General features: G+C 50.9%; 5 protein-coding genes, 1 long non-coding RNA gene and 3 other non-coding genes across 13 annotated transcripts; 7 read left to right on the plus strand and 2 right to left on the minus strand.

Moving 5' to 3' along the window:
• The first annotated feature begins 62 nt into the window (after positions 1–62).
• Positions 63–3,851, plus strand: nf2b (NF2, moesin-ezrin-radixin like (MERLIN) tumor suppressor b). The gene is made up of 16 exons (XM_088399287.1): positions 63–178; positions 246–371; positions 450–572; positions 1,053–1,136; positions 1,216–1,284; positions 1,350–1,432; positions 1,498–1,573; positions 1,645–1,782; positions 1,854–1,928; positions 1,987–2,100; positions 2,177–2,299; positions 2,365–2,582; positions 2,642–2,744; positions 2,818–2,993; positions 3,058–3,253; positions 3,347–3,851. Exons 1-16 carry the CDS (start codon positions 89–91, stop codon positions 3,392–3,394), a joined length of 1,842 nt encoding a protein of 613 aa, XP_088255413.1. The 5' UTR covers positions 63–88; the 3' UTR covers positions 3,395–3,851.
• Positions 3,852–4,001: 150 nt separating this feature from the next.
• Positions 4,002–8,630, plus strand: caln2 (calneuron 2). Its single transcript, XM_088399320.1, has 6 exons — positions 4,002–6,313; positions 7,219–7,346; positions 7,734–7,877; positions 7,936–8,048; positions 8,135–8,288; positions 8,356–8,630. The coding sequence occupies exons 2-6, from the start codon at positions 7,229–7,231 to the stop codon at positions 8,481–8,483; spliced, it is 657 nt and encodes a 218-aa protein (XP_088255446.1). The 5' UTR covers positions 4,002–6,313; positions 7,219–7,228; the 3' UTR covers positions 8,484–8,630.
• Positions 8,631–9,719: 1,089 nt separating this feature from the next.
• Positions 9,720–11,079, minus strand: sdf2 (stromal cell-derived factor 2). Its single transcript, XM_088399315.1, has 3 exons — positions 10,847–11,079; positions 10,375–10,571; positions 9,720–10,252 (listed from the first exon to the last, which is right to left on the minus strand). Exons 1-3 carry the CDS (start codon positions 11,043–11,045, stop codon positions 9,956–9,958), a joined length of 693 nt encoding a protein of 230 aa, XP_088255441.1. The 5' UTR covers positions 11,046–11,079; the 3' UTR covers positions 9,720–9,955.
• A 115-nt stretch (positions 11,080–11,194) lies between these two features.
• On the plus strand, positions 11,195–21,424 carry supt6h (SPT6 homolog, histone chaperone and transcription elongation factor). 2 transcript variants are annotated; one of them, XM_088399283.1, is made up of 36 exons: positions 11,195–11,351; positions 12,144–12,254; positions 12,316–12,477; positions 12,602–12,672; positions 12,746–12,923; positions 13,046–13,127; positions 13,231–13,486; positions 13,593–13,694; positions 13,767–13,880; positions 13,975–14,064; positions 14,149–14,291; positions 14,357–14,502; positions 14,564–14,671; positions 14,751–15,031; positions 15,100–15,254; positions 15,321–15,516; positions 15,596–15,735; positions 15,822–15,939; positions 16,014–16,090; positions 16,177–16,312; positions 16,385–16,522; positions 16,627–16,794; positions 16,869–16,996; positions 17,066–17,421; positions 17,518–17,660; positions 17,741–17,881; positions 17,945–18,140; positions 18,212–18,357; positions 18,419–18,511; positions 18,606–18,719; positions 18,827–18,951; positions 19,027–19,139; positions 19,219–19,302; positions 19,376–19,557; positions 19,634–19,863; positions 19,944–21,424. In XM_088399283.1, the coding sequence occupies exons 2-36, from the start codon at positions 12,155–12,157 to the stop codon at positions 20,149–20,151; spliced, it is 5,220 nt and encodes a 1,739-aa protein (XP_088255409.1). In that variant the 5' UTR covers positions 11,195–11,351; positions 12,144–12,154; the 3' UTR covers positions 20,152–21,424. The 2 variants fall into 2 exon arrangements, with proteins under 2 accessions (XP_088255409.1, XP_088255410.1); XM_088399284.1 differs by lacking the exon at positions 11,195–11,351 and adding an exon at positions 11,448–11,927.
• Positions 20,741–23,436, minus strand: LOC148386450 (ras-related protein Rab-34-like). 4 transcript variants are annotated; one of them, XM_088399312.1, is made up of 11 exons: positions 22,818–23,424; positions 22,446–22,576; positions 22,248–22,339; positions 21,995–22,060; positions 21,780–21,881; positions 21,625–21,689; positions 21,504–21,555; positions 21,266–21,347; positions 21,103–21,193; positions 20,933–21,040; positions 20,741–20,873 (listed from the first exon to the last, which is right to left on the minus strand). In XM_088399312.1, exons 2-11 carry the CDS (start codon positions 22,491–22,493, stop codon positions 20,821–20,823), a joined length of 759 nt encoding a protein of 252 aa, XP_088255438.1. In that variant the 5' UTR covers positions 22,494–22,576; positions 22,818–23,424; the 3' UTR covers positions 20,741–20,820. The 4 variants fall into 4 exon arrangements, with proteins under 4 accessions (XP_088255438.1, XP_088255436.1, XP_088255437.1 ...); XM_088399310.1 differs by having other exon boundaries at positions 21,103–21,347; positions 22,818–23,431; XM_088399311.1 differs by having other exon boundaries at positions 21,504–21,689; positions 22,818–23,431.
• LOC148386451 (uncharacterized) lies at positions 23,096–24,310 on the plus strand. Its single transcript, XR_015863217.1, has 5 exons — positions 23,096–23,311; positions 23,397–23,470; positions 23,656–23,724; positions 23,916–23,971; positions 24,183–24,310. It is a non-coding gene; the product is annotated as an uncharacterized LOC148386451 (long non-coding RNA).
• Positions 23,506–23,585, plus strand: LOC148386452 (small nucleolar RNA SNORD49). Its single transcript, XR_015863277.1, has one exon. It is a non-coding gene; the product is annotated as a small nucleolar RNA SNORD49 (small nucleolar RNA).
• On the plus strand, positions 23,771–23,841 carry LOC148386453 (small nucleolar RNA SNORD65). The gene has a single exon (XR_015863278.1). It is a non-coding gene; the product is annotated as a small nucleolar RNA SNORD65 (small nucleolar RNA).
• On the plus strand, positions 24,033–24,105 carry LOC148386454 (small nucleolar RNA SNORD65). Its single transcript, XR_015863279.1, has one exon. It is a non-coding gene; the product is annotated as a small nucleolar RNA SNORD65 (small nucleolar RNA).
• Position 24,311: the final 1 nt, after the last annotated feature.

A 24,311-nucleotide genomic window follows, 5' to 3' on the forward strand; every position in this document is an offset into this window, starting at 1 on the left:
TTGTGTTAGTGTTGTTGAGGCGTGAACATGCTGAAAAAAAAAAACTCTTTGCTTTTCTGCAGGTTTCCCTGACAGCAACGCAGCTAAAATGTCCATTTTAGGCTTAAAAAAGAAAACGCCGAAGACGTTCAAAGTCAAAGTTACCACCATGGATGCTGAGATGGAATTCAGTTGTGAGGTATGACGACACAAATCTTTTAAACATCTCAACTGGCTGCTCCAAATGTTGTGTTTGTGTTATTCAGGTGAAGTGGAAAGGCAAAGACTTGTTTGACCTAGTGTGTCGTACGGTGGGCTTGAGGGAAACCTGGTTCTTCGGTCTTCGTTGCACCGTGAAGGGCACCTATGCGTGGCTCAAACCTGACAAACGAGTAAGTGTAGAAAAGGAACCATAAAAATGGACACTTGAGTGTCTGTTTTATAGTTTTAACTAAAATTTCCCGCTTCAGGTCTTGGACCAGGAGATTCCTAAAGACTCGCCCATCACATTTCACTTCCTGGCCAAATTCTTTCCAGAGAAAGTTGAGGAAGAGCTCGTCCAAGAAATCACACAGCACCTCTTCTTCTTACAGGTTCTCCATCGAAAGCGCAAGTGAAGTGTGAAAATTATCTTGACAAGAAGATGTTCTCTGCAGCCCCCCTTGGGGTCTAAGCACTGTCGAATATTGCCATCGTGCAATATGAATGAAGCGGCAACACACGACCTTTCGGAGCCGTCCCAAGGGGGCAGCCAGAATTCCTCAGAGAAGTGTTAGATTCCTTGGCAAGTAAGCGTTGGCCGCTCAGTAGGTCTCAGCTAACCATCGTCACGGCTCACCTGTTTTCTGGGTTTGCTCACCTGACGTTGGCACGCCGAGCCCTTTGGCGCTGTGATGTCATTTTCTGTGGCTGCCCCTGAGATGGCTCAAAATGGCTCCATTTTGCTGCTTCGGTCATATTCCACAAATATTCAACAGACTAGTTTTATTATTAGAGGAGGCGGGGCTTATTTCCCCAAAGTCAATTCAAGTTCATTTGCAGTTTTTGTTGATGCCGACTTGCTTTTGTTTCAGGTGAAAAAACAAATCTTGGATGAGGAGATCTTCTGCTCTCCCGAAGCTTCTGTTCTTCTGGCCTCGTATGCCGTCCAAGCTAAAGTAAGGGCAGCAAAGTTACTGCGCTGCGTCGTTTTTTTTTAACGACATACGGACAATTTCACCCCTTTACTCGTTCCAGTACGGCGACTACGACCCCAACTTCCACAAGCCGGGTTTCTTGGCGCAGGATGAACTTCTTCCCAAAACAGTAAGTGATGGACAAAGATAAAGTGTCGTACTGGTTTCAATAAAATCTTTTTGTCCTGATATCAGGTGCTGATGCAGTATCAGATGACAGCAGACATGTGGGAGGAGAAGATCACGGCCTGGTACGCCGAGCACCGGGGCATCGCCAGGTAACGTTCGGCGCACGGACACCGATCGGCCATGTTGTTGCTGACGCCGGTGTGATTCCCGGCAGGGACGAGGCGGAGATGGAATACCTGAAGATCGCTCAGGACCTCGAGATGTACGGCGTCAGCTACTTCGACATCACCGTGAGTGCTCTCGTGGGGGCCGCGTCTCTTCAGGTGCATGGCCGCTAACTGGCGAGGTTTCTCGGCTGTAGCAAAACAAGCGCGACACGGACCTGCTGCTGGGCGTGGACGCGCAGGGTCTTCACATCTACAGCCCCAACAGCAAGCTCACCCCCAACAAGTCTTTTCCATGGAGCGGCATTCGCAATATCTCCTACAGCGAGAAAGAGGCAAACACCTTCAGAGCTTCTTCCTCCTCCTTTTGCGTTTCATCTTGTGACAATGCCGTTCGCCATTGCAGTTCACCATCAAGCCTCTGGACAAGAAGAAAGACGTCTTCAAGTTCTACTCATCTCAGCTGCGAGTCAACAAGCTGGTGAGTCCGTGCGGCGGCGAGATCCCGTCGAGACTTGACGTTGTCTTTGGGTCCTCAGATCCTGCAGCTGTGCATCGGCAACCACGATCTGTTCATGCGGAGGAGGAAGGTGGACTCCATCGAGGTGCAGCAGATGAAGGCGCAGGCCAAAGAGGAGAAGGCCCGCAAGAAGGTGAGAATGTCAGCCGGCTGCAGTGGGCACACTAAGGGAAGCCAGTCGCTCTGACATTCTCACCTTCTTCCTCCAGATGGAACGGCAGATCCTGTCGCGGGAGAAGCAGATGCGGGAGGAGGCTGAGCGAGCCAAAGAGGAGATGGAACGGAGGCTATTCCAGCTGCAGGATGAGGCGCGTCTGGCCAACGAGGCGCTGGTGAGCTTCACGCTGAGGAGAATTGCCTGCCTGCTACCCTGAGTTAACGCGGGCTCGTCCTTCAGCTACGCTCGGAGGAGACGGCCGATCTGCTGGCGGAGAAAGCTCAGATCGCCGAGGAGGAAGCCAAGCTGCTGGCTCACAAGGCGGCCGAGGCCGAGCAGGAGCGCCAGAGGTTGGAGGTCAACGCCATGAAGACCAAAGAGGAGAAGAGGCTGATGGAGCAGAAGATGAGGGAGGCCGAGCAGCTGGCTGTCAAGCTGGTGGAGCAGTCGGAGAGAAGGTAAGCCCGCCGTGCTTCGCCGCCCGTCCTTCCCGTCCTCACTCCGCTGACGCCGGCAGACTGAAGGAAGCCGACCACCTGAAGCAGGACCTCAGCGAGGCCAGGGATGCCGAGAGGAGGGCCAAGCAGAAACTGCTGGAGATCACCAAGACCACCTACCCGGTACGCGGAGAGCACGTATAGACAAATAAGCATCGGGGTCAAAGGTTTGTTTTCTCCGCTCTTCTGTGTTCAGCTGATTGCGGCCTATTCAGCTCCTCCCTCCGCTGCCGTTCCCGCACCCGCCTCAACTCCCGCCGCCACGCCCGCCGCGCCCCCGGAAGCCGACCCGGCCTACGAAGGCACGTCGTCGCGTCTGGACTTTAAAGACTCTGACATGAAGAGGCTCTCCATGGAGATCGAGCGCGAGAGGTCAGGCGTACGCTCAGCTCTCCTCTTGCTTCTTCGTGTGTCTGACACAGTGTCTGTGTGTCAGGTTGGAGTACATGGAGAAGAGCAAACATCTTCAGGACCAACTGAAGGAACTCAAGACTGAGATTGAGTCTCTGAAGCTGGAGGAGCAACAGCAGCAGCATCTTCATCATCATTCTCACCTTCCTCACGAGCAGGTGTACACGCTGCACGACGCCAGGGCTTACATGCCGGAACCCATCTACATTCCTCACGCCAACGTAAGCAACCATGTTTGTGTGAGAGCACACGGTACTGTCCTTAATTGTGATTGGCTACAAATTGTTGACCGTCTTCTGTTTCGTCTCGGGCAGAGAAACGCGGCCTACGCGTCTCATATGGCCTTCTTGGAGGAGGTTTGAGGAAGAGCAGCAAGGAGAGGGTCGGTGCTGACCCGCGTGGGACACCAAAAGACTTTTGGGGATTTTCTCCAGTCTTTATGGACAGGTGCCTTTTTGTTGTATTTGATCGGCGTTCGTACCAGACAGCCGCCAACTCCTTCCATCATCGTTGGCCCCTCCTCCCTTTTCGCTCGTCTTCTCCACACGCGTCCTCGGGTTCACGATTTTTGCCTTCGCGCTCATCTTCGATCGACGGGTGCCATTTTATCGTCGTCGGCACGACCTCACATCGACACTCTGGACTCAGCCACCTCGTTTTTATTGCTACAATTCAGTTTTGCTACTAAATTTTGTTTCATTTTAACACTACGGCGACCTTTTGTTGTGTTTTTACTTGATGACTCACTTTTGAATGACTGAATTTCTTTGCAAAGCATTTTTTACCATACGCAGCATTTCAAAAGAATTTGTGACAATGCGCCGCCTGTCGCCTCGTTTTTTTTCGTCTCTGCCGCCTCACATCCTTTTCCTTTCTCGTTATTCAGTTCCTTGCTCAACAGAAAAGTCTGAAAGGACCACCCAACCTTCAAGGAGCTCAATTTCAAATCCAATTTTAGTCACAATTAGAAAAAAAAATGGGTATATTATGATTGCTGCTGTTTTTAAAAAAATCTTAAGACGCACTCCCCCTCGTGACAACCGTGTGACCTCCTTTCTTACATCTCAGGGTGGGGGGGGGGCTGCAGAACAGTGCTGGAATGGAAAGTGGGTTGGAAAGGGCTTGGGGAGAACATAGGGGAGGTGGTGATATAGATGAGGAAAGGTAGAGAAGGAAATGGTTAAGGACAAGAAAGAGGAGATGTGGTGAACTTCCCAAGCAGTTTGAAATGTGGAGGAAAGGAAAGAGGGAAAGGTTTGTTTTGTCATCCTTTTCTGCCTCCATGACTCACAAAGCTGCTGTGTTGCCATGGCAACAGTTCACATTCATATTCTTGTCACTTAGCCGGGCCACGTGTGGAGACGGGAGGTGAACGAAGGGGAGACAAACATACGGGCGGACTCTTTGTGTCCCGCTTGACGTGGAAGGACAATAAGATCTCACGTCCTTGATGTGTCCTCAGGTGTCACGTTGCCCCCCCCCCCTCCCCTCAGTGTGCTCCAACACGCACTTCCATCTGCTTTCATTTACCCGCACGCCACTCGTGATGGCTCAGCATGGATTCACCTCTGCATGTGTGTGCGCCCTTCAGTTCCGCAACGTAATCAGACTTAGCGACGGGACGCGAGCGGCATGAATGAGGAGGTGAAGCCGAGGAGGAGGAGGAGGAGGGCAAGTTTGGGAGAAGACGGCGAGATTGGATATGATGCGCTGGGAGGGAGCATGCACGAGAAGGAAGGGGAGTTGGAGGTCAGGCGAGAGAGAAGATGGAGACCAATGTGAGCTGGAATGAGCCACAAGGCTCAAGATTAAAAAGGAGAAAATAATGAGGAAGAGTTAATTGAGCTAAAACGAGATGATGTCATCGATAACAAAAAGTGCAATATTACGAGTGACAGCTGCTACAGGGCTGATCTGCTTGCAATCATTTATTTTACATCAGCAGCCTGTTGCCATGGAGACAAAAGCATATTGAAGTATTTGTGTCCTGAGGAGATGGACCTACTCGGTCCTCGGGGTCACCGCGGGGTCGGATGCTGAAATAAGAAGTCTCAAATCAATATTGACAGCAAAAAAAAAGCAATCAAGCGGAAGCGAGACCAAAGTGTTAATATTCATGAGGTCGCCATTGTTTGCTTGGTGAACTTTTCAACTCCGACTTAAAAAAAAAAAAAAAGTCTTAGCAAGTTGGGCCATGATGTCATCAACCTGCTCTTATGCTAGTTATTGCGCAATTCGCAGGAGGTTAGCAACCACGACCATCTGCCTCCGCTTTCGGGCCTTGGCGGAGGTCGCTGGTAGTTAGCAGTCTGTTGCAGTGTCCTCGTGTTCTCCTTGATTGCTTCTGCTTACACACACACACACACACACACACACAAAAAGTGGGGAACGAATGTGAACGTGGTGTTTTGCATTATTCATGAGGCTCTGCAGATTCAACCCTCACAGGACAAGCCGTAACGTTTACCTCCAGCTCTCCGCCATGTTGTGTGTTTACGACACATTTTAGTGTGTGTGTGTGTATGCACATAACTAATATTACAGCGACAACAAGCAGAGGACGGTTGTGTGTAAATTCTCATCGGCGTGTCGTAAAACCCGCCGGCCTGTTGCCGTCGGTATCAGACAGGAACTGTTGATTACTTGTGAAGGTCCAGAAAAAAAACGAGAAAAAAATCGTTTTCCGGTTTGGCTCGCTTGATGGTTTGAATCAGGGGGACCTGCAGGAACCCCGACGAGATGTGGCTCTTGTAGGACCTCGTGCTCGACCCTTACCACCAATCAAGTTGTAACGACATACAAAAGGTGAACACAACTGTTGTGTTGGCGGGAAGGATGAGCTGACTGCACCGAGACTTTTTTCCTCTCCCTCCCACCCTCCTTCTCTCTCTCTCTCCCTCTCTCTCCATCTTTTAGAGTCTGAGGCATCCCCCGGCACACAACACCGAGTGTAGCTTCGCTCTCTCACCGTGCACGGCGTTGGTGTTTCCTGACGTCTGATGAACGCACCGGACATTCGTCTCTCTATCACGTGTGGGCGTAAGCGAGAAGGCGGCGCTTTGGATTCTTGATTGATTGATTCAGTTGAGTTTGATTGACGGATCGCCCCCACAAGTGGGACGCGCGTGTGCGGATGAGCGGCGTGCGCACGAGAAGACGGACCCGAGCGGCAACCGTCTCCCGCCGCGTCCTGACTTCCTTTAGACCCATCGCCAGCCGGGGACCGGCACGCCCAGCGGGGGGACCGGCTCAAAGGGGTCGGCTGACTCCACGCGCTGCAGGTAGGCTGCATCAAGCCCCCGCTCACACAAACACACACATTGTGCACCTGTTGTGAGGCAAACAGCCATCATCAAAACAATATTTGTGTGTGTGTGCAGAGATAAACGACTCTCTAAAAATGGGCCCGGATAAAAACATAAGATGTTGCCCGTGGGCCTTGGGTTTCACCCCCCCCCCCAAAAAAAATCATGCGGTCTGTTTAAAGCTCAAACTGTGAATAATAAAGTGGATCTCTTCACAAGCTAATCAAATTGTTTATGATTGCAATCTCATCAGAAAAAAAGCTTCATCTTAATAAGTTTAAAAAAAAAAAAAAGGTCAAACTAATCAGTTGTAATAAGTGAGCATGTTGCAACCACTTATGGTCCAAAAAAAAAAAAAGTAAACATTTGGCAATCAGAGTTGATCGTGTGTGAGACACACACATACTCTGCACACACAAACACACACAAGTCCAAAATGTCACCCATGACAGAAAAGGTTAGTACATCAGCAACGTGTCTGTTGTGTGTGTGCTCGTGTGACTTTGAAGCTGTTTCTGTGTGTGTGTGTGTGTGTGTGTGTGTGTGTGTGTGTGTGTGTGTGTGTGTGTGTGTGTGTGTGTGTGTGTGTGTGTGTGTGTGTGTGTGTGTGTGTGTGTGTGTGTGTGTGTTCAGAATGATGTTTTATTAATTCATGTGCTATTTAAAGAAATGTTTAACTGTATCTTATGCGCGCAACGGCAATGCTTTAGAGCTTAGTGGCCAGTTCATTAGGTACACCAACCAATTGCTTGATGATAAGTTGACATTTGTTATCGCTTAGCGTCCGCTGGAATTCCGATGTGATGATGCCCGATGCTGCAATCCGCTTGTCGGGTGATGATCATCTCATCACGTTACATCCTGCGTGTGCATGTGTGTAGGAGGAAGAAGATGCCGTTTCATCACGTGCGAGCGGGCCTCCTGTATCCCGACAACTACCTGAGCGGCTCCCTCACGGAAGGCGACGACGCCTTCAAGCTCACCAGCATCTCCACCGAGGAGCTTGGAGGTCAGTCGGTATCATCTTCTTCTTTCCATTTGTGATTGTGGATGTCGCTGACCTTGACGGCGTGCCTCGACATGGCGTTGTGTTGTTTTGGCGTGTCATTCTCCACAACCACTCCAGGGCTTCTGAAGGTTCTTCAAGGATCATCTGAGCTTGTTAATCATTCCGAGTGGACCCGCCGCTCTCAGGCTGCTTCAGGCCCTTCATCAATCACACGCACACACACACATACAGGCTTTCCCCATAAAGTGGGGACTGGGAAAGGCTCCAGCCCTGAAAATGAATGGATGCCACACAAAGTGTTCCTAATATAGTGGATGCCGAGTGCATGTTAATTGTGTGCCAATGAACCCACACACTTGTGTGTACCTGTGTGTGGTTGTGTATCAGAGATTCGCGAGGCCTTTCGTGTGCTGGACCGTGACGGGAATGGCTTCATCTCCAAGCAGGAGCTGGGAATGGCCATGCGCTCGTTGGGGTACATGCCAAGCGAGGTGGAGCTCGCCATCATCATGCAGAAGCTCGACATGGACGGTGAGGACATCTCTTGATGTTTCTGCAGGCCAGTTCTATTCCTACTTTGTGCATGCAGGAGACGGTCAGGTGGACTTTGAGGAGTTCATGACGATACTCGGGCCAAAGCTGCTGTCGTCGGACAACAGAGAAGGTTTCTTAGGCAACACCATCGACAGCATCTTCTGGCAGGTGAGCGGGAAATCTTTGTCATCGTCGATTCTTCCTCCTCGTTTCATTTCAGCTCACTCCGTTCAATTGAGTCATCTTGTATGCAGTTCGACATGCAGCAGCTGTCTCTGGACGAGCTGAAGCAAGTTCTCTTCCACGCCTTCCGCGATCACCTGACCATGAAGGACATCGAGAACATCATCATCACCGAGGAGGAGAGCCTCAACGAAACCTCGGGAAGCTGTCCCGAGTACGAGGGAGGTCAGCGTCTTTCTTTCCTTTAAGAATTGTCATTTTTTGGAGTGCTAATGTTTGTACGCTGCTTCAGTGCATCCCAAGAAGAAGAACCGGCAGACGTGCGTGAGGAAAAGTCTCATCTGCGCCTTCGCCATGGCCTTCATCATCAGCGTCATGCTCATTGCCGCCAATCAGATGTTGCGCAACGGCATGGAGTGAAAACTCTTCACTGTGACGGACGCATTCGTGGGTACGCCCGCAAGGATCCCGGCAGGTCTGTCAACTTTTTCTTTCTTTGGGCTCAGGAGCGGACCACCTATCTCCTTGTGTTGCTTTCAAGATGTTCCTTCATTTCCTACCGGAAAGTTGGCATCATATTTTTTAAACAAATGAAAATATGGACACTTTGAGGGAATGTAAATTGATGAAAATGAAAACAAAGATAAGAACAAAAACAATCGTTGGGTGCTTGGAACTCATCGCCACCTCCTCAAGGATGCTAACATGTTCTCATCTTCTCCAACCATGTGCACTTACATACCCAATGAGCAAAGCGTCAACAGCAACATTACGCGTGTGCTGAAACGAGGACAGAGAAGAGCTGATGTATGCTTGGTGCAAAAAAAAAAAAAGGTTCCGGAGGAGCATCTCATTGCAATTCCGTGTGTGCGTACACGCGTATCTAGGTCATCTCAGCAGTACACACCATAAGATGAGTCACGTGTGCTTCAACATACACACAATGTATGCATGTTCGTGTGCCCTGTGATTGGCTAGCGACCAGTTCAGGGTGTTCACTGCCTCCTGCCCGAAGATAGCCGAGATAGGCTCAAGCACCCTCGTGAGGATAAGCAGGATGGATGAGGTGGTCGGGGTGGTGCTGCTTAGTCTGGGAGGACGACGCTGCTCCTGGTGGCCCATTTGAGAAGTGCAAGTTAAGTTGACTAATATTATGATGTCACAACTAGAATGTGTCATGTGATGGAAACGCTGTTTCCACGTTGAATGTTTGTCACGTCTGAGTGACCCCGGAAGAGTTAGTAATGATTTTTTTTAAAATGCTAATTTATATCCGCATGGAGCAATTATTTACTGAGTTTTTAATCAGAGTTGATTTCAAATAAAATCAGTGATTTTTAGATAGATTAATATATAAAGGAATGTATCGCATGTGACGACGTGGTTAGCGCTCGCTCGAAGAGGCAAACTTTCAGGGATGGCAGCTGTAACAAGTCTTTGGATTTGGTGCTGCTGCCAGTCCTACAAGGTGTGGCTTGTCCACATATGCAAGAGAAGCCCGCCTGGAATAAAATGGTAGCGGTCGCCTCGGCTCCAACTTGGGAAAATGTGCAAAGAAAACCACCTTTATGCAATAAAGTCTCGTTTGGGTAAGAAAGTTGCCCCTCCTTTTGGTTACATTTAGATAGAAATGAAAGACGCTGCAAATCTTAAAAGTTGAATTTGAAAGATTTATTTGTGATGCGCCTCACCAATGACAATAAATATCAGGGTGTGCACACACACATGCACTGGAATCCGATTGACATTCCACTCTACTCTAGTTCCCGAATGGTGCAAATGTTTTGAACTGAAGAGCACCCATCGTCCGAGAGGAAGTTGCCATGTGACGGGAAGTCCGTGAAGCCGAAACAATGCGGCGACAGGAAGTTTGGCGCTGACGAGGGAGGCGTTCAGAACTCGGTGTGCGTGTAGTCCCGCTGAGCGACGGGGAGCCCTTCGGTGGGCTTGATGAAGACACCCTCCATGGCCTTCCACAAGCTGTGCTGCCCGTGGCCGGCCATGGCGTGGACCTCCCTCTGGCCGCTGATAGGCCTCCCGTACTGTTCGCCCGTCACTGACAGCGCCGCCTCGGTGGCTTTGTGGCGCAGGCGTACAGCCTCAGCACGCTCCCACGCTTGCCCGCCACATTCCACCGTCCACTCGTCCAGATGGTCGCCTTCACCCTCTTCGCCAAAAGCGCTCACTTCCTGTTAAGACATACCGCATAACAACAAAGGTTTTTCTTTCTGTTTTTAAATTGAGACTTTGCCCAATACAATTAGTGGCATGAGAAGTGAAGCAGTCTACTGCGACTCTAGGGCGCCCCCACCTGGTTGGAGGACAGCGGCGAACTGAAATGATGGCTGTGCAGGTTGCGTCCCGTGTTGACGTGCGTCAGACGGATGTTTTGACCGCACTTGACAGGGTTTCCTCGAAAGCAGGTGGCGTCGCGGGTGCCGCGCACGCTCCAGTAACTGTTACTGTCCTCCACGTTGGTCACACCCGTCACCGACTGCTGCCCGCTTCCTGGGTCACGCACCAACACACATAGGACACGTCAGAGCAAAGTGATCGGACGAACTGCGATGTTCTTCCAGCGTTATCTTGGAAACACGTCGGCGAAAGACGCTGGTTGGACACGTCATGCAAATCATTCAAGCGTCAAAGGGTCAATAATGGCACTTGACAAATAAATAGGAATCAGAGCGGGTGACTTTTTGTCGTCTTCTCAGTTCGGAAGATTTGTGACCACAAAGTGACTTTTTCGGATGAAACGCTGGAGAGCACTTTTAATGACTAACCTGAGCCGTAGCGCACGTCATGCGAGTGAAGCCTCACGTTGTGTTTGACGTTTAGAAGTTTGAGCACAGAACCGCACGTGACAAAATTCAACTCCGAGCCGAGTGAGCTCCGGAACAAAATTGCCAAAAACACAAGAGAAGGAAAAAGGCGAGCAAAAAGCACAAGCTTCACTGAGTCCACTGAAGCCATCCTTCTCATCCTTCGGCAGCTCTTCTTCTTTTTTTCTTTTTCTTCTTCCGCTTCTTTGTCTTCGTGATATCACAGCGCTCCTAGTGGCGTTGAAGCAGAACTGCACTGGTCGCCCTGCCCGACATTGTTCTGTATGCGATGTGTGGATGAACCACCAGGAGGCGGTAGCGTCCGGTTGAAAAGACCTAATATTTCATTTCCGGCTTTCCGGAAGTCAACACGCTGTCCGCCATTTTTCTCCCAAGCGCACACAAAAACCCATCGAGCAGGTTTTGTCCTCTTTTACCGAGCTTGTCACGGCAGCGAGACGGACGCGTAAGTCTTGGTTGCACGCTCGTTGTAGGCGTTGTGAAGCTAGCCAACGAGACCTCGACGTTGGCGCGGATGTTGCGCTTGGAGCTCATGCTAATGCTAACTAAGCGCGTTCGGTATTTCACTCGCACTGGAGGCCTCCTTTCTACGTCTATGTTTTTTTTTTATTCTCACGTATCTAAACATAACATTCTGAGTTCCAACCTGAATTGGGGACCTGAGCGAGTCTAACACATACTTAATTGGTTAGCTGCTCATTTTTTTAGCACGCGCTAACCAGCGGCTGCACTACTAAACAAGATTATGCTTTCTTAGTCGCTTCGTACAAACATCTTAAATATTTCATCAAAACCAAACTACTCTTCTAATAATGTCAAGAAATCCACTCGTGATTTTGTCCTAGGGATGAGAACATGCTCGCGTGACGTGTTGTTGATGTTTTCCGCATTGCGACATCAACATCGCGTGCCGCTTCTCGTTTTGAATAGTCGTGGTTATTTTTGCCGTGACCGTCAACTCACCCCCGATTTTTACTTTTCCGTGAATCGTGCGAGAACTGCGGGTGCAAATTCTGCGTCGGTGAGTGTGCCAGTTTGTGGCCTAATTCCTTCGCGTCTCTGGTTCGAGGCCGGTATTGTACTGTAATTATTTATAATTATGAAAGTTTCTGGTTTTCCTCTCAAATCGTATTTTTTTCAGCCTTGTATCTTCCAGTAGAATAATCATTCTGCTTTATACAGTAAAACGAGATTCAACACCCTGTGGTCAAATTTTAAATTACGTAATGTGTGACAGGGGCAGCAGTTATGTCGGACTTCATCGAGAGTGAGGCCGAGGAGTCCGAGGAGGAGTTTGAAGAGAAAGAGTTAAAGCCCAAGAAGACGCAGAGGTTCATGGAGGATGATGGTGAGACACGTCCAATGTTGGGCTTGTGTGTTCGGAACACTCATATGACATTTCCCCACAGACGAGGAGGAAGAAGAGAACACTGAGGACCAGGACGAGCGAGGCAACTTGCGTGGGCTCATCGATGATGGAGATGAAGAGGAGGACACGGGAGGTCAAAAGAGTGCAAGTGGAGGTGATAGCGACTCGGAGGAGGAAGTCCGGCATCGCCGCAAGAAGCGAAGTGAGTTTGTTATACTTCGGGAAAGGTTTTGAGAAAAGAAAAAATAACATTAAGATGTTGTCATTATTAAAACGGTAACTGGATAAAGCGGTTAAGTGTCTTCTGCCACTTTTTCTTTTGCCAGATTACAACGACCTGGACGAGGACGATCTGGACCTCATTGAGGAAAACTTGGGTGTGAAAGTCAAGAGGAGGGTTAGCGTCTTTTTGTCCTCGCTCGGTTTCTCGCTGCCACAAGACTCAACTCGCTGCCGTTTGTACACCTCAGAAGAAGAAATACGACCGTGTAAAAACGCTGGACGATGACGACGACGACGATGAGAAGGACCTGATCGCCGACGAGATCTTTCACGGCGATGGAGACAGCGAGCAGGAGGAGGGCGAGGCCGTCCACGAGCCTCTCCAGCAGGCAGGCGATGACGAGGAAGAAGAAGACGAGGAGTCGGGTAAAGCATGAATGACCAATCAGGTCCTGTTGTGGCCAAAATGGATCAGCAACCCAAGAGAATATAATATTATTTCTTGCGGCCAGAAATCCAGACATTGTTTTGTCTCTTGAATTCTGCAGATATTGGCGACTTTATCGTGGATGATGATGGACAGCCGATCACCAAAAAACGGGGCAAGAAATTCTCCGGCTACACTGATGCGTGAGTGTTTTGTGGCGACACGTTAATCCCCGGAACAAACTTAAGTTCTTTCCAAACGAGTCCACTTCATCTCGCTGAATTACCGCTCTTCGTCTTCCTACAGTGCCCTCCAGGAGGCGCAGGAGATCTTCGGAGGCGACTTTGACTTTGCTGAATTTGACGTCGACGCGTATGACCAGGGGGAGGAGGAGGAGGAGGACCAGGATGAAGAGGGCTGGGACCGGCCCAAGAAGCAGACTAAGAGGCGGCAGGGCCGAAAGAGCATCTTTGAGCTCTACGAGCCCAGTGAGCTGGAGAGCAGTCACATGACCGACCAGGACAACGAGATCCGCACCACCGACATGCCCGAGAGGTTCCAGGTGGACGATGCATTTGGTTTTGCTCTTATGGGGCGTTTCGAAAAATAAGCAATAACGATTACAATCAGCGCTAACGTGTCCTTGGACGATCTCGTTTACGTGGCAGCTGCGATCGATCGCCGTCAAACCGGCTGAGGACGAGGAGCTGGAGGAGGAAGCGGAGTGGATCTTCAGACACGGCTTCTCCACGCTCACCATTTCCATTCAGGTTTGTGACGCTCTTCCCCCGAAAGCCGCCAGCGGTCTTGTGTGGTTGACCCACACGCTCGTCTGACAACAGGAGAGCGCCGATTATTTGGAGCGAGGGACGTCCACCAACTTCAGCCGCCAAGGCCCCAGTACCATCGCCAAAATCAAAGAGGCGCTCAACTTCATGAGGAATCAGCAATTTGAGGTTTGTTCCGAGAAGCTGAGGAAGACACGTGTTGACGCGGTTAACACAACAGACACTACTTGAAATAATTTCTCGTTTTTTTTTTTTTTTGCAGGTTCCATTTATTGCATTCTACAGAAAGGAGTATGTGGAACCAGAGCTGAACATCAATGACCTGTGGAAGGTGTGGCAGTGGGATGAAAAGGTAACCTAGTTGGACTCTTCAAATCACCTCCGCATCTTCTATGGCCGCCACCTTGGAGTCATGGGCATGTTTTCCCTCCACCAGTGGACTCAGTTGAAGACCCGCAAGCAGAACCTTTCGCGACTCTTTCAAAAGATGCAGTCCTATCAGTTTGAGCAGATCTCTGCCGACCCCGACAAACCTTTGGCTGACGGGATACGCCCGCTGGACACGGCCGACATGGAGAGGTGTGTGCGATTGCATCCTGCTGTCTTCTTGGTCTGTAAGCACATGTGTGTCGTTGTTGCCGCAGACTGAAGGACGTCCAGACGCTGGAAGAGCTCGGTGACGTGTACAACCACTTCCTGCTCTACTACGGCCGAGATATTCCCAAGATGCAGAACGCCGCCAAGGCCAGCAAGAAGAGGCTCCGCAAGATCAATCAAGTCACAGAAGACGGTAGGTGAGACGTTTTTACAGGGAGGTCAGCCGAGACTTGATTTGTAAGCTCCTTTTGAAGGTGAGGAGGAGGAAGTGGAGGTAGAAGAAGAGGAGGAGCAGAAGGGTCCAGATCTCAAGCTGGCGTCTCGCAGGGACATGTACAGCATCTGCCAAAGCGTGGGCCTCGGTGCGTCTACTTTTCTGGTTTCCTTTGAGATGGTTTCCCCCTCGTGCCGGGCTTCAAGGTCTTTCCTCCTGGATTGCAGACGGCCTGGCCAAAAAGTTCGGCCTGACGCCTGAGCAGTTTGGCGAGAATCTGCGAGACAGCTACCAGCGGCACGAGACGGAGCAGTTCCCCGCCGAGCCCATGGAGCTGGCCAAAGACTACGTGTGCAGCCAGTTCCCCGGCCCGGAGGCCGTCCTGGAGGGCACCCGCTACATGGTGGCCATGCAGATCGCCCGCGAGCCTTTGGTCCGACACGTGCTGCGCCAGACCTTCCAAGAGAGAGCCAAGATCAACATCAAGCCCACCAAGAAGGGCAAAAAGGTCACACGCGCTCACACACGCACACTCTCATGTACGGTTTTAACGTCTTTTGATATCCGCCCACGCAGGATGTGGACGAGGCCCACTTTGCCTACTCCTTCAAGTACCTGAAGAACAAGGCGGTGAAGGAGCTCAGCGGGGATCAGTTCCTGAAAATGTGCTTGGCTGAGACCGAGGGCCTGCTCTCCATTGACATCTGCATCGACCTCGTTGGAGTCAAAGGGTAAGAAAAAGAAAGACGCCAAGACGGCGAGCTCGTCTGACCGGCTCCGTCGCGCTCCCTTCACAGGTACGCAGGAGACCAGACCTACTTTGACGAGATCAAGCAGTTCTACTACCGAGACGAGTTCAGCCATCAAGTGCAGGAGTGGAACCGGCAGCGCACCTTGGCCATCGAGAGATCCCTCAACCAGTTCCTCTACCCTCAGATGGCCAAAGAGCTTAAGAGCAAGCTCCTCGCTGAAGCCAAAGAGAGCATCGTACGGGTACGCTGACGTTATTCGAATGATCTCAATCCACGATGTGCTGTACAAATCGAATGACTTCGTATTTTTCTTTCCGCAGTCGTGCTGCCGTCGACTGTACAACTGGTTGAAGGTGTCTCCTTACAGGCCAGACCAGCAGTTGGAGGAAGATGACGACCTGATGGACGAGAGTCAGGGCAAAGGCATCAGGGTGCTGGGAGTGGCCTACGCACCCAGCAGGTACACGGTGACCCCGACGTACAGTCAACTCTGGAGGATGGATGGATGGATGTTCTCGCTGCAGTGACGCGTTTCCCCTTTGACAGAGACACGCCCGTCTTCTGCGCGCTGATCAATGGCGAAGGCGAGGTGGCGGACTTTCTGCGCCTGCCCTACTTCATGAAGAGGAGGAACGCCTTCAGGGAGGACGAGCGTGAGAAGAAGGTGCGTGCATACAGCAAGTCTCGTGTGCTCAACGTGTGCGTTTGAGCGTCGCTCACTGGTGTCGTCAACTTCAGGCCAACGACATTGAGAGCCTCAAGAGGTTTCTGTCCAGCAAGAAGCCTCACGTGGTCGCCGTGGCTGGTGAAAACCGGTAGGACTTCTCTCTCTTTCTTAGTTCCCAAAAGTGGTGGTCTGCATTTCAACGAGGACCTTTTTGTGACCATGTGATGCATGCAGGGACGCTCAGATGATCATAGAGGACATCAAGAGGACCATCAGCGAGCTGGAGCAGGAGTCGTCGCTGCCCTCCGTCGGCGTGGAGCTGGTCGACAACGAGCTGGGCACGCTCTACATGAACAGCAAAAAGTCCGAGGTGAGCCGTCCCGCCCGGGCCTTGGCGGCAATTTGGGTTCCCGTTTGACACGCCCCCTGCGGTCCCACGCAGACGGACTTTCGGGATTACCCACCATTGCTGCGCCAGGCTGTGTCCATTGCCAGGAAGATTCAAGATCCTCTGGTGGAGTACGCACAGGTTTGCAGCTCTGATGAAGACATCATCTGCCTCAAGTTGCATCCCCTGCAGGTGAGGTGGGGGTTCCGTCCGCTGGGAGGTCCCGTGATGCCGCACAAAATATATCATACGGCAACAATCGACAACGTTCGTTAAAAAGTCCGCTTGGATTTCAGGAACACGTGGTAAAGGAGGACCTGCTCTCTGCTCTCTATTGCGAGTTCATCAATCGGGTCAACGAGGTGGGCGTGGATGTGAACCGGGCTATCGCTCACCCTCACACTCAAAGTTTGGTCCAGTACGTGTGCGGTCTGGGCCCGAGGAAGGGCTCGCACTTGATCAAGGTCGGTGTGGGTCTACTGGGGCTTCTCTGGCCCTCCGCTCTGAGTCCTGACCAGCGTCCTGTTCCTCTGAGCAGATTCTGAAGCAGAACAACACGCGTCTGGAGAACAGAACCCAACTGGTCACAATGTGTCACATGGGGCCAAAGGTCTTCATCAACTGTGCAGGTTTCATCAAGATCGACACGGCGTCGCTCGGAGACAGGTCCGCGTGTGATCCCAGTCGTCACGCCGCCTATTCTTCTGCGCGACTCATCTCCGTTTACTTCTGCAGCACCGATTCCTACATCGAGGTCCTGGATGGCTCTCGCGTCCACCCCGAGACGTACGAGTGGGCTCGCAAGATGGCCGTGGATGCGCTGGAGTACGACGAGTCCGCCGAGGACGCCAACCCGGCCGGCGCCCTGGAAGAGATCTTGGAGAACCCCGAAAGACTCAAAGATCTCGACCTGGACGCCTTTGCCGAGGAGCTGGAGAGACAGGGTTACGGCAATAAGGGCATCACGCTGTATGACATCAGAGCTGAGCTGAGCTGCAGGTACAAAGACCTGCGGGTCCCCTACAGAGTCCCCAACACGGAGGAGGTCTTCAACCTCCTCACCAAGGAGACACCAGAGACCTTCTATATTGGTGAGATAATCAAATTGCTTACACCAGACGCCACACCACATGTGAAATGAGTGTCATTCGGTGATGTTTCTCCTGATATCATGCTTTGCGCTCCAGGTAAGCTGATCACCAGCATAGTGACTGGCATTGCTCACCGGCGCCCCCAGGGGGAGAGCTATGATCAGGCCATCCGTAATGACGCCACCGGCCTGTGGCAGTGTCCCTTCTGCCAGCAAGACAACTTCCCCGAGCTCAGCGAGGTACTATCGGGCGTCTCTTCCCCTGACTTGTCGGAAAACCACTTGCTTGTTCTCTGATCTCACCGTGTGTGTATCTGCAGGTGTGGAACCACTTCGATAGCGGCTCCTGTCCCGGGCAGGCCATCGGGGTGCGGTCTAGACTGGACAACGGCGTGCAGGGATTCATTCCCACCAAGTTCCTGAGCGACAAAGTGGTGAAACACCCCGAGGAGAGAGTGAAGGTAAGATGTTTGTTTCCGCCTGCTTTTTTGCGTCAGCGCTCACAATCGCGGCTCCTCCTTCAGGTGGGCATGACGGTTCACTGTCGCATCATGAAGATCGACATCGAGAAGTTCAGCGTGGACCTCACGTGTCGCACCTCCGACCTCTCGGACAAGGCCAACGAGTGGAAGCTTCCCAAAGACACCTACTACGACTTTGACGCCGAATCTGAAGATCTCAAGCTGGAGGAGGAGCTGAAGAAGAAACAGCAGCGCACGCGTCAGTTGGCAGAAGAGATCTTTGGTGTCGCCCGTCTGAGCTGAACTAACTCTCCGGCTTCCTCTCTGCAGCGTACATCAAGCGGGTCATCGCTCACCCCAACTTTCACAACATCAGCTTCAACCAGGCCGAGAAGATGATGGAGTCCCTGGACCAGGGAGACCTGATCATCAGGCCCAGCAGCAAGGGAGAGAACCACCTCACTGTCACCTGGAAGGTAAGAAGAAGGCGTAGGAGACGCTCGAACACTCTCAAACCTCTCTTCAAACCTTTGCCAGGTGGCTGACGGCATCTACCAGCACGTGGATGTGAGAGAAGAAGGCAAAGAGAACGCCTTCAGCTTAGGACACACGCTCTGGATCAATAGTGAGGTATGCTGACATCAGGAGAATCTCATCTCAATTTGACGTCATCGGTGGAGCCTTGTGTTGGTTGTTTTTCTAATGAGCGACTGGATTCTTGCAGGAATTTGAAGACCTGGATGAAATCACAGCACGCTTCATTCAACCCATGGCCTCGTTCGCTCGGGACCTGCTGAGCCACAAATACTTTCAAGATTGTAACGGCGGAAGCAAGGAGGCGAGTTGTGTCGGTGTTTCACATTGTGGAAAAAAAAGATGGCTGCCACTCTGTGTAAACGTGACCGTTGATGAACTCGTAGTCATAAGCTGCTCTTGCGTTGACAGAAAATGGAGGAGCTGCTGGTCAGGACCAAAAGGGAGAAGCCCACCTTCATTCCGTATTTTGTGTCTGCGTGTAAAGCTTTGCCTGGAAAGTTCCTGCTAGGCTACCAACCTCGAGGAAAGCCACGGTCGGTGATCATCTCGACAAGACATTGCTCAATTGGTCAGCGTCACTTAAGACGCCATTCTCGGCCTGTCCACAGGGTGGAGTACGTGACCATCACCCCGGATGGCTTCAGGTACCGCTCGCAGATCTTTCCCTCAGTCAACGGCTTGTTCCGCTGGTTCAAGGACCACTACCAGGAGCCTGTTCCAGGTATCGTGATGAGCGTTTTACTCTCAGCAGAGGACACACTGTTGAATCGTCAAGTTCTTACGATCATGTTCTCTTGAAGGCATCACACCCACCAACAGCAACAGCAGCCGCACACGCACGCCCGCCTCCCTCAACGCCACGCCGGCCAACATCAACATTGCCGGTGAGTCTCGTAATCTTCCTCGCCGCGTCTCGGAAAAACTCGTCGTCAACCCGGTGGCACTTTCTCTCCGCAGACCTGACGCGAGCCGTTAACTCGCTCCCGCGAAACATGACCTCGCAGATGTTCAACGCCATCGCCGCCGTCACTGGCCAGGGCCAGAACCAGAACCCCAACTCCACACCGGCCCAGTGGGGATCCAGCCAATACGGATACGGAGGCAGCACCGGAGGAGGCGGCAGCTCCTCGGCTTATCACGTTAGTGCGGCAACCCGGTCTTTGTGCGTGTGTATGTCAACTGACGTTTCCATCCTTGGTCCATCCGCCTATGCAGGTGTTTGCCACGCCCCAGCAGCCAATCGCCACACCCTTGATGACACCAAGCTACTCGTTCACTACGCCCAGCCAGCAGAACATGGGCACGCCACAGTACCCGGGCTCCACCCCCCAGTCCACACACACGCACCACAACCACCACAGCGGCCACCACGGTCACGGGTCGGGCACGCCGGGCTCAACCGTGTCGTCGTCGCGGGGCCGGACTCCTCAGCAGCAGCAGCCAAAGTGAGTCACTCGGGGACAATGGAAAACAAACGTCTTCCGTACGGTTGGCGCTTAGCGTAACTCTTTGCTTCTGTCTGCAGGCCAAGCAGCAGCGGAAGCGGCGGCGGCTCCACGGCCGCAGTGGACTGGGGCAAGATGGCCGAGCAGTGGCTGAAAGAGAAAGAGGCGGAGGGTCGGAAGAAGACTCAGAGAATGACCCCGCGACCTTCACCCAGCCCCATGATCGAGAGCACCCCCATGTCCATCGCCGGGGACGCCACGCCCCTGCTGGACGAGATGGACCGGTAGGGCGCCCGGACGGGCGTTGGCGTTACCCTGTGACCCCGCTCCCCCCCCCATCCGCTACCGTGAGTCGTCGTCTTGCGCCACGACGGCACGCCCACACAGTGTTCTCTGCGTGTACAAAATGGACCTGCTGTCAGGCGGGCTGACCCCGTTGGTTTGCCTCGATTTTAGTTAGGGATGAAGGGGGCAGGGCCCACCACGGCCAGAAAACATCTGCGCTCGTGATCGACGGCTCTTAGCCACACCCACCGGGCGAGCGACCCTCTGTATAGAACAAATAAAGACAACTGGGTTTTTTTTTTTTTCTCCCTGGTGGACTCTTCTAAGACATAGGCTCGCCGTCGTGTGCGGAGGGTCGCCATGAGGGAGGCTTGTGACCTGAAGGTCAAGGACGATCGCATACACCTTCTGCACATCCTAAAATCCCATGAGTGTCTCTTGAAAGTTGAGTTGTAAAGGAAGCTTCTGGGAACAATCATTCCTTTATTTGCCCAGCAGAAGGAAGGCGTGATGTCATGACTGTCATGAGATGTCCGATTAGTCACGCCGCAGCACATGACGCGTGCGCAAAGCCAACAATCCACACGTGGGAAACACTTTTGACAACGTTTTATTGCAACCCCAACTCTTCGCCGTCGTGCATCCGCTCTGGCATCGTGTCGTCCTCTCACGTCAACAGCAGTTAGCCTTCCTCCCCCGTTTGTTCTTCGGGCCGCTCGTTATCTCTGACGACAAATACGTCAGTACAGAAGTAGAGAAGAAAGCCGTCGTGACAGCGACTCACTGATGACGTCGGCCCCGCCCCTCGCCGCGCTCTTCTCCAGCTCGGCCAGGACGTTAGCCTCGAAGGTCAAAGAGGCCACGCGTAGGAAAAAGTCTCTCACGCCGTCTCCTGCGACCAACATACGATCATTTGAATGTCACGTTGACGCTTTCCACCACAATACGTCGCACCTGACTTGGCCGACACGGCCCAATACTCTGCCTGGATCTCCTCCGACATTCGGACGGCTTCCTGTTCAACCTGAGCCAGCTGCTCTGGAGACTGACAAGAAAAAAAAACATCACTTGAGTACACTGAATGGTTTGTGTGAAAAGTTGCTTCATCTTCACCCACGCTGAGGTCCTTCTTGGTGCCCACGAGGAAGAGAAGAACACTGGATGGGTCGTTCTCCTTCATGGCGTCCTCCAGCCACTCCCTGCACGTGCACACAAACTTGTTTTCTGTAGTCATAGGACAGAATTAAAGGCACCTTGCTTTTGTCCCTCTCCTTGATTTCCCGTTGACTTAATTATGAAGACACCTACATCAACAATCATGTTCACGCTTGATTACATCCAGAAGTTCCTCTCACCTGGCGTGGTCTAAGGAGTTTGCTTTGCTCAAGTCGAACACCACAATGATGGCTGTGGGTGCAACACACACACAAGAACATGTTGGATTTGGAGATGAAGACGGCAAGGTGCCTCCCTGACCTTGAGCTCCTCTGTAGTATGTGGAGGCAATACACTTGAAGCGTTCCTGGCCCGCCGTGTCCCATCTGTAATGCATGGTGCCAGTTTTCTAAGAGGTCCCTCAAGGCTCCATACTCTGCCCCTTCCTATTCATTGATGGCACACGACATACTCACAGCTGCAAGCTGAAGGGGACGCCGAGTACCTGGAAACGTTCCATGTCAAAATCCACACCGATGGTGGCTTTGTAGTTCTTGTTGAAGGCTCCTCTGGAGAACCTTTCAGGAACATTATCAATTTTTAGTACTTGCATGTGATGGGTCAACAGAAGTGAAAGTTGAATATTGAGTATTGCTGACATACAGTGTGGAATTGTGGAACAGCTTCTTACCTGCTGACCAGACATGTTTTCCCGACCGAGACGTCGCCCACCACGATAACTTTGGCGACATTGAAGCTGCAAAAGAGCAGGATGGACGTGAAAGCCGGAAACGTCACCATTTTATCTTCCAAACAAAATAATTTTTGGGCCACAAACTACAAGTCTTGGCATCCACTTACCTTTCAAGAGATGAAAACATGGATGATCAAATGACGTGCCAAACACACAAGCATTTAACAGGTCTCGTGACCTTTAACCTTACCTGACGGTATCTTCCCTCGGCGTCTGACATGCGGCCTTCACCAGAGGATGGAAAACCTCTTTGGTCTGCAGCGCCGCATTGGGACTGAAACACTGACATCATCACGCCACATTGTTATTACATCATTGTAACATTATTAAAATGTTGTATTGTTAGTCCATTTTTAGTTTTGCTGTTATTACATTGTGCGCTTGTCACCTTGGGCATGTGTGTTATGATTCTGTCGCTCTTGGGTGGAGGCAACATGACGTGATAGTGGATCCACCTGCAAACTTCTGCACGTCCACGCAGGTGTCCAGGTGGGCACTGCAGGTCACTTTACTCAAATACTAGATCAAATGACATATTTTTATTTGCAAAGTTTGACAATGAGCGACCATTCTGAGGTTCGGGGTTCAGTGTTGTGATCCCTGACCCCCACTAAACCTCTTCCTGTGGACCCCCCCCCCCTCCCATTGCCTAAAGTCAACTTGACATAAATCATTTTTCAGGACGATCTTGTTGCGCAATGTAAGCAGCAATGAACACAAAGCACAAGAAAATGAATGATAAAAAAAAGAAAAAGTTTACCTGAAGGCTGAAGCTAGCGGTCGCTGAGGAAGAAGATGAAAAGTGATGTTTGCGGAGAAAACTAAACCGGAGCAGCTGACGGCACAAAATCAAGTCAGGAGACTTCCCTCGCAATCAAATCAATTCACTCCTTGCAGGAAGGCAGTAAACAGCGCCGCCGTGTGGCTGGAGCGAGAACCAGCACATCGATGAGGGCGCGTTCTGTACTGCGATACGGGGACTTGTGACGTCATATACATGCGACATCCTGGCTATTAAATAAGCACAGTTGTCGCGCAATCGGTCTTTCTTGCTTGAGCTGTGCTGGTACCCAGTCATGCCGGCTAAAAAGAAAGATGAAGGACGAAAGAAAAAGAAAAATAATGCGAGCAAATAACTCCCACTGACTTCTAAATGTTAGTGCTATTGATTGTGCGAGTCAAATGTTGAATTTGGCTTGGCAAAGTTAAACATGTTGACCACGTGGACTCGACGATGGAAAACGTGACACCATGGTGAGCTTTTGCTCTCGTCATCTCCAAATAAGACATCGAAACTTTGTATGCGTATGTATTGATAAATTATATGACGTCTTTTCAGGTGGACGTCAGATCATGAAATGTCTCCTTGGTTGACGTTGGCGGTTTTGCCTTCCAAATGATGGAAGTCAAGAGGTGAGCGTTTTCTCCTCTTGAATTCAGATGAACGTGGCAATGATGAAAGTTGTGAATAGGAAGTGCCGTCCGATGCGATAACTGACGATGTTTTTTTAAAATCACGGTTCTGAGTCACCATGGTAACAGTTGTTACATGCTGTCAATCATAATTGTACATGACAAAAGTATTGACTTCCCAACAGGTCACGTGTCCAGATGAACAACGTTGTATGAAATCGTATGATTTGGAGCAACCAGTCTTGGCTCGAAAGGTATTAAAAGATTTATTTTCATTTATTGATTTATTTATTAACCTTGATGTGATGAAATAACAACTGAAACAGCTGGAATTACCGACAGATGTTTAGTGGTGACTCAGTTTTCTGAACTTTGAAACAATGGAATGTTGTGCACACTTGATGTAGAGGCTGTGAAGATTTGAGTTGTTTTTTATTTTCTTTAGTTTCCTGAAGACTGAAAGTGGACTTCGCCTTTGCTTCTCAAGTCCTGCACCGACAAGTAAGTAGCATTTGAGTAAATGACATTCGATGCAGACTTTAAATCGAACTAACTTGGCGTGTTGTGATGAAATTCAAAGTGAAAAAGCTGGAATTACCGTCAGATGCTTAGTGGTGATATTCACTTTTCTGAACACAAACAAGACGGGCTTAACAGGTTGTAATATTTGCAATATTTCATCGCATTAATTGTGACTTTTTTCCCTGTGCAGGTTGACTGAGTCGTTGGCTTCAGTGCCAATTAGTGATGGAGAAGCAGAGCCCTGAATGAAGCTTTTTTTTTTTTTGCAACATGTGTTGTCTGACCTTGTATAACTGAATAAAAACCAGTGGAAACCAAG

The sequence above is a fragment of the Syngnathus floridae genome, chromosome 15 (assembly GCF_059516105.1).
Source record: "Syngnathus floridae isolate MCC-2025c chromosome 15, RoL_Sflo_1.0, whole genome shotgun sequence".
In the NCBI taxonomy this organism is placed as follows: Eukaryota; Metazoa; Chordata; class Actinopteri; order Syngnathiformes; family Syngnathidae; genus Syngnathus; species Syngnathus floridae.

Bases quoted from the DNA above. Each gene is read 5' to 3' on its own strand.
- nf2b (XM_088399287.1), top strand. From the start codon at position 89: ATGTCCATTTTAGGCTTAAAAAAGAAAACGCCGAAGACGTTCAAAGTC. The intron at 1,574-1,644 runs GTGAGTGCTCTC...TCTCGGCTGTAG, and splicing joins TCAGCTACTTCGACATCACC to CAAAACAAGCGCGACACGGA. The intron at 2,745-2,817 runs GTACGCGGAGAG...TTCTGTGTTCAG, and splicing joins TCACCAAGACCACCTACCCG to CTGATTGCGGCCTATTCAGC.
- caln2 (XM_088399320.1), top strand. From the start codon at position 7,229: ATGCCGTTTCATCACGTGCGAGCGGGCCTCCTGTATCCCGACAACTAC. The intron at 7,878-7,935 runs GTGAGGACATCT...TTGTGCATGCAG, and splicing joins GCAGAAGCTCGACATGGACG to GAGACGGTCAGGTGGACTTT. The intron at 8,049-8,134 runs GTGAGCGGGAAA...TCTTGTATGCAG, and splicing joins TCGACAGCATCTTCTGGCAG to TTCGACATGCAGCAGCTGTC.
- sdf2 (XM_088399315.1), bottom strand. From the start codon at position 11,045: ATGAGAAGGATGGCTTCAGTGGACTCAGTGAAGCTTGTGCTTTTTGCT. The intron at 10,572-10,846 runs GTTAGTCATTAA...TGCGTGACCCAG, and splicing joins TGACGTGCGCTACGGCTCAG to GAAGCGGGCAGCAGTCGGTG. The intron at 10,253-10,374 runs GTGGGGGCGCCC...ATGTCTTAACAG, and splicing joins CGCCGCTGTCCTCCAACCAG to GAAGTGAGCGCTTTTGGCGA.
- supt6h (XM_088399283.1), top strand. From the start codon at position 12,155: ATGTCGGACTTCATCGAGAGTGAGGCCGAGGAGTCCGAGGAGGAGTTT. The intron at 13,881-13,974 runs GTTTGTTCCGAG...TTTTTTTTGCAG, and splicing joins TGAGGAATCAGCAATTTGAG to GTTCCATTTATTGCATTCTA. The intron at 18,141-18,211 runs GTCAGTTGGCAG...TCCTCTCTGCAG, and splicing joins GAAGAAACAGCAGCGCACGC to CGTACATCAAGCGGGTCATC.
- LOC148386450 (XM_088399309.1), bottom strand. From the start codon at position 22,493: ATGTTGCCTCCACCCAAGAGCGACAGAATCATAACACACATGCCCAAG. The intron at 22,061-22,247 runs GTAAGGTTAAAG...GCTCTTTTGCAG, and splicing joins CCGAGGGAAGATACCGTCAG to CTTCAATGTCGCCAAAGTTA. The intron at 20,874-20,932 runs GTGAGTCGCTGT...ATTTGTCGTCAG, and splicing joins GGGCGGGGCCGACGTCATCA to AGATAACGAGCGGCCCGAAG.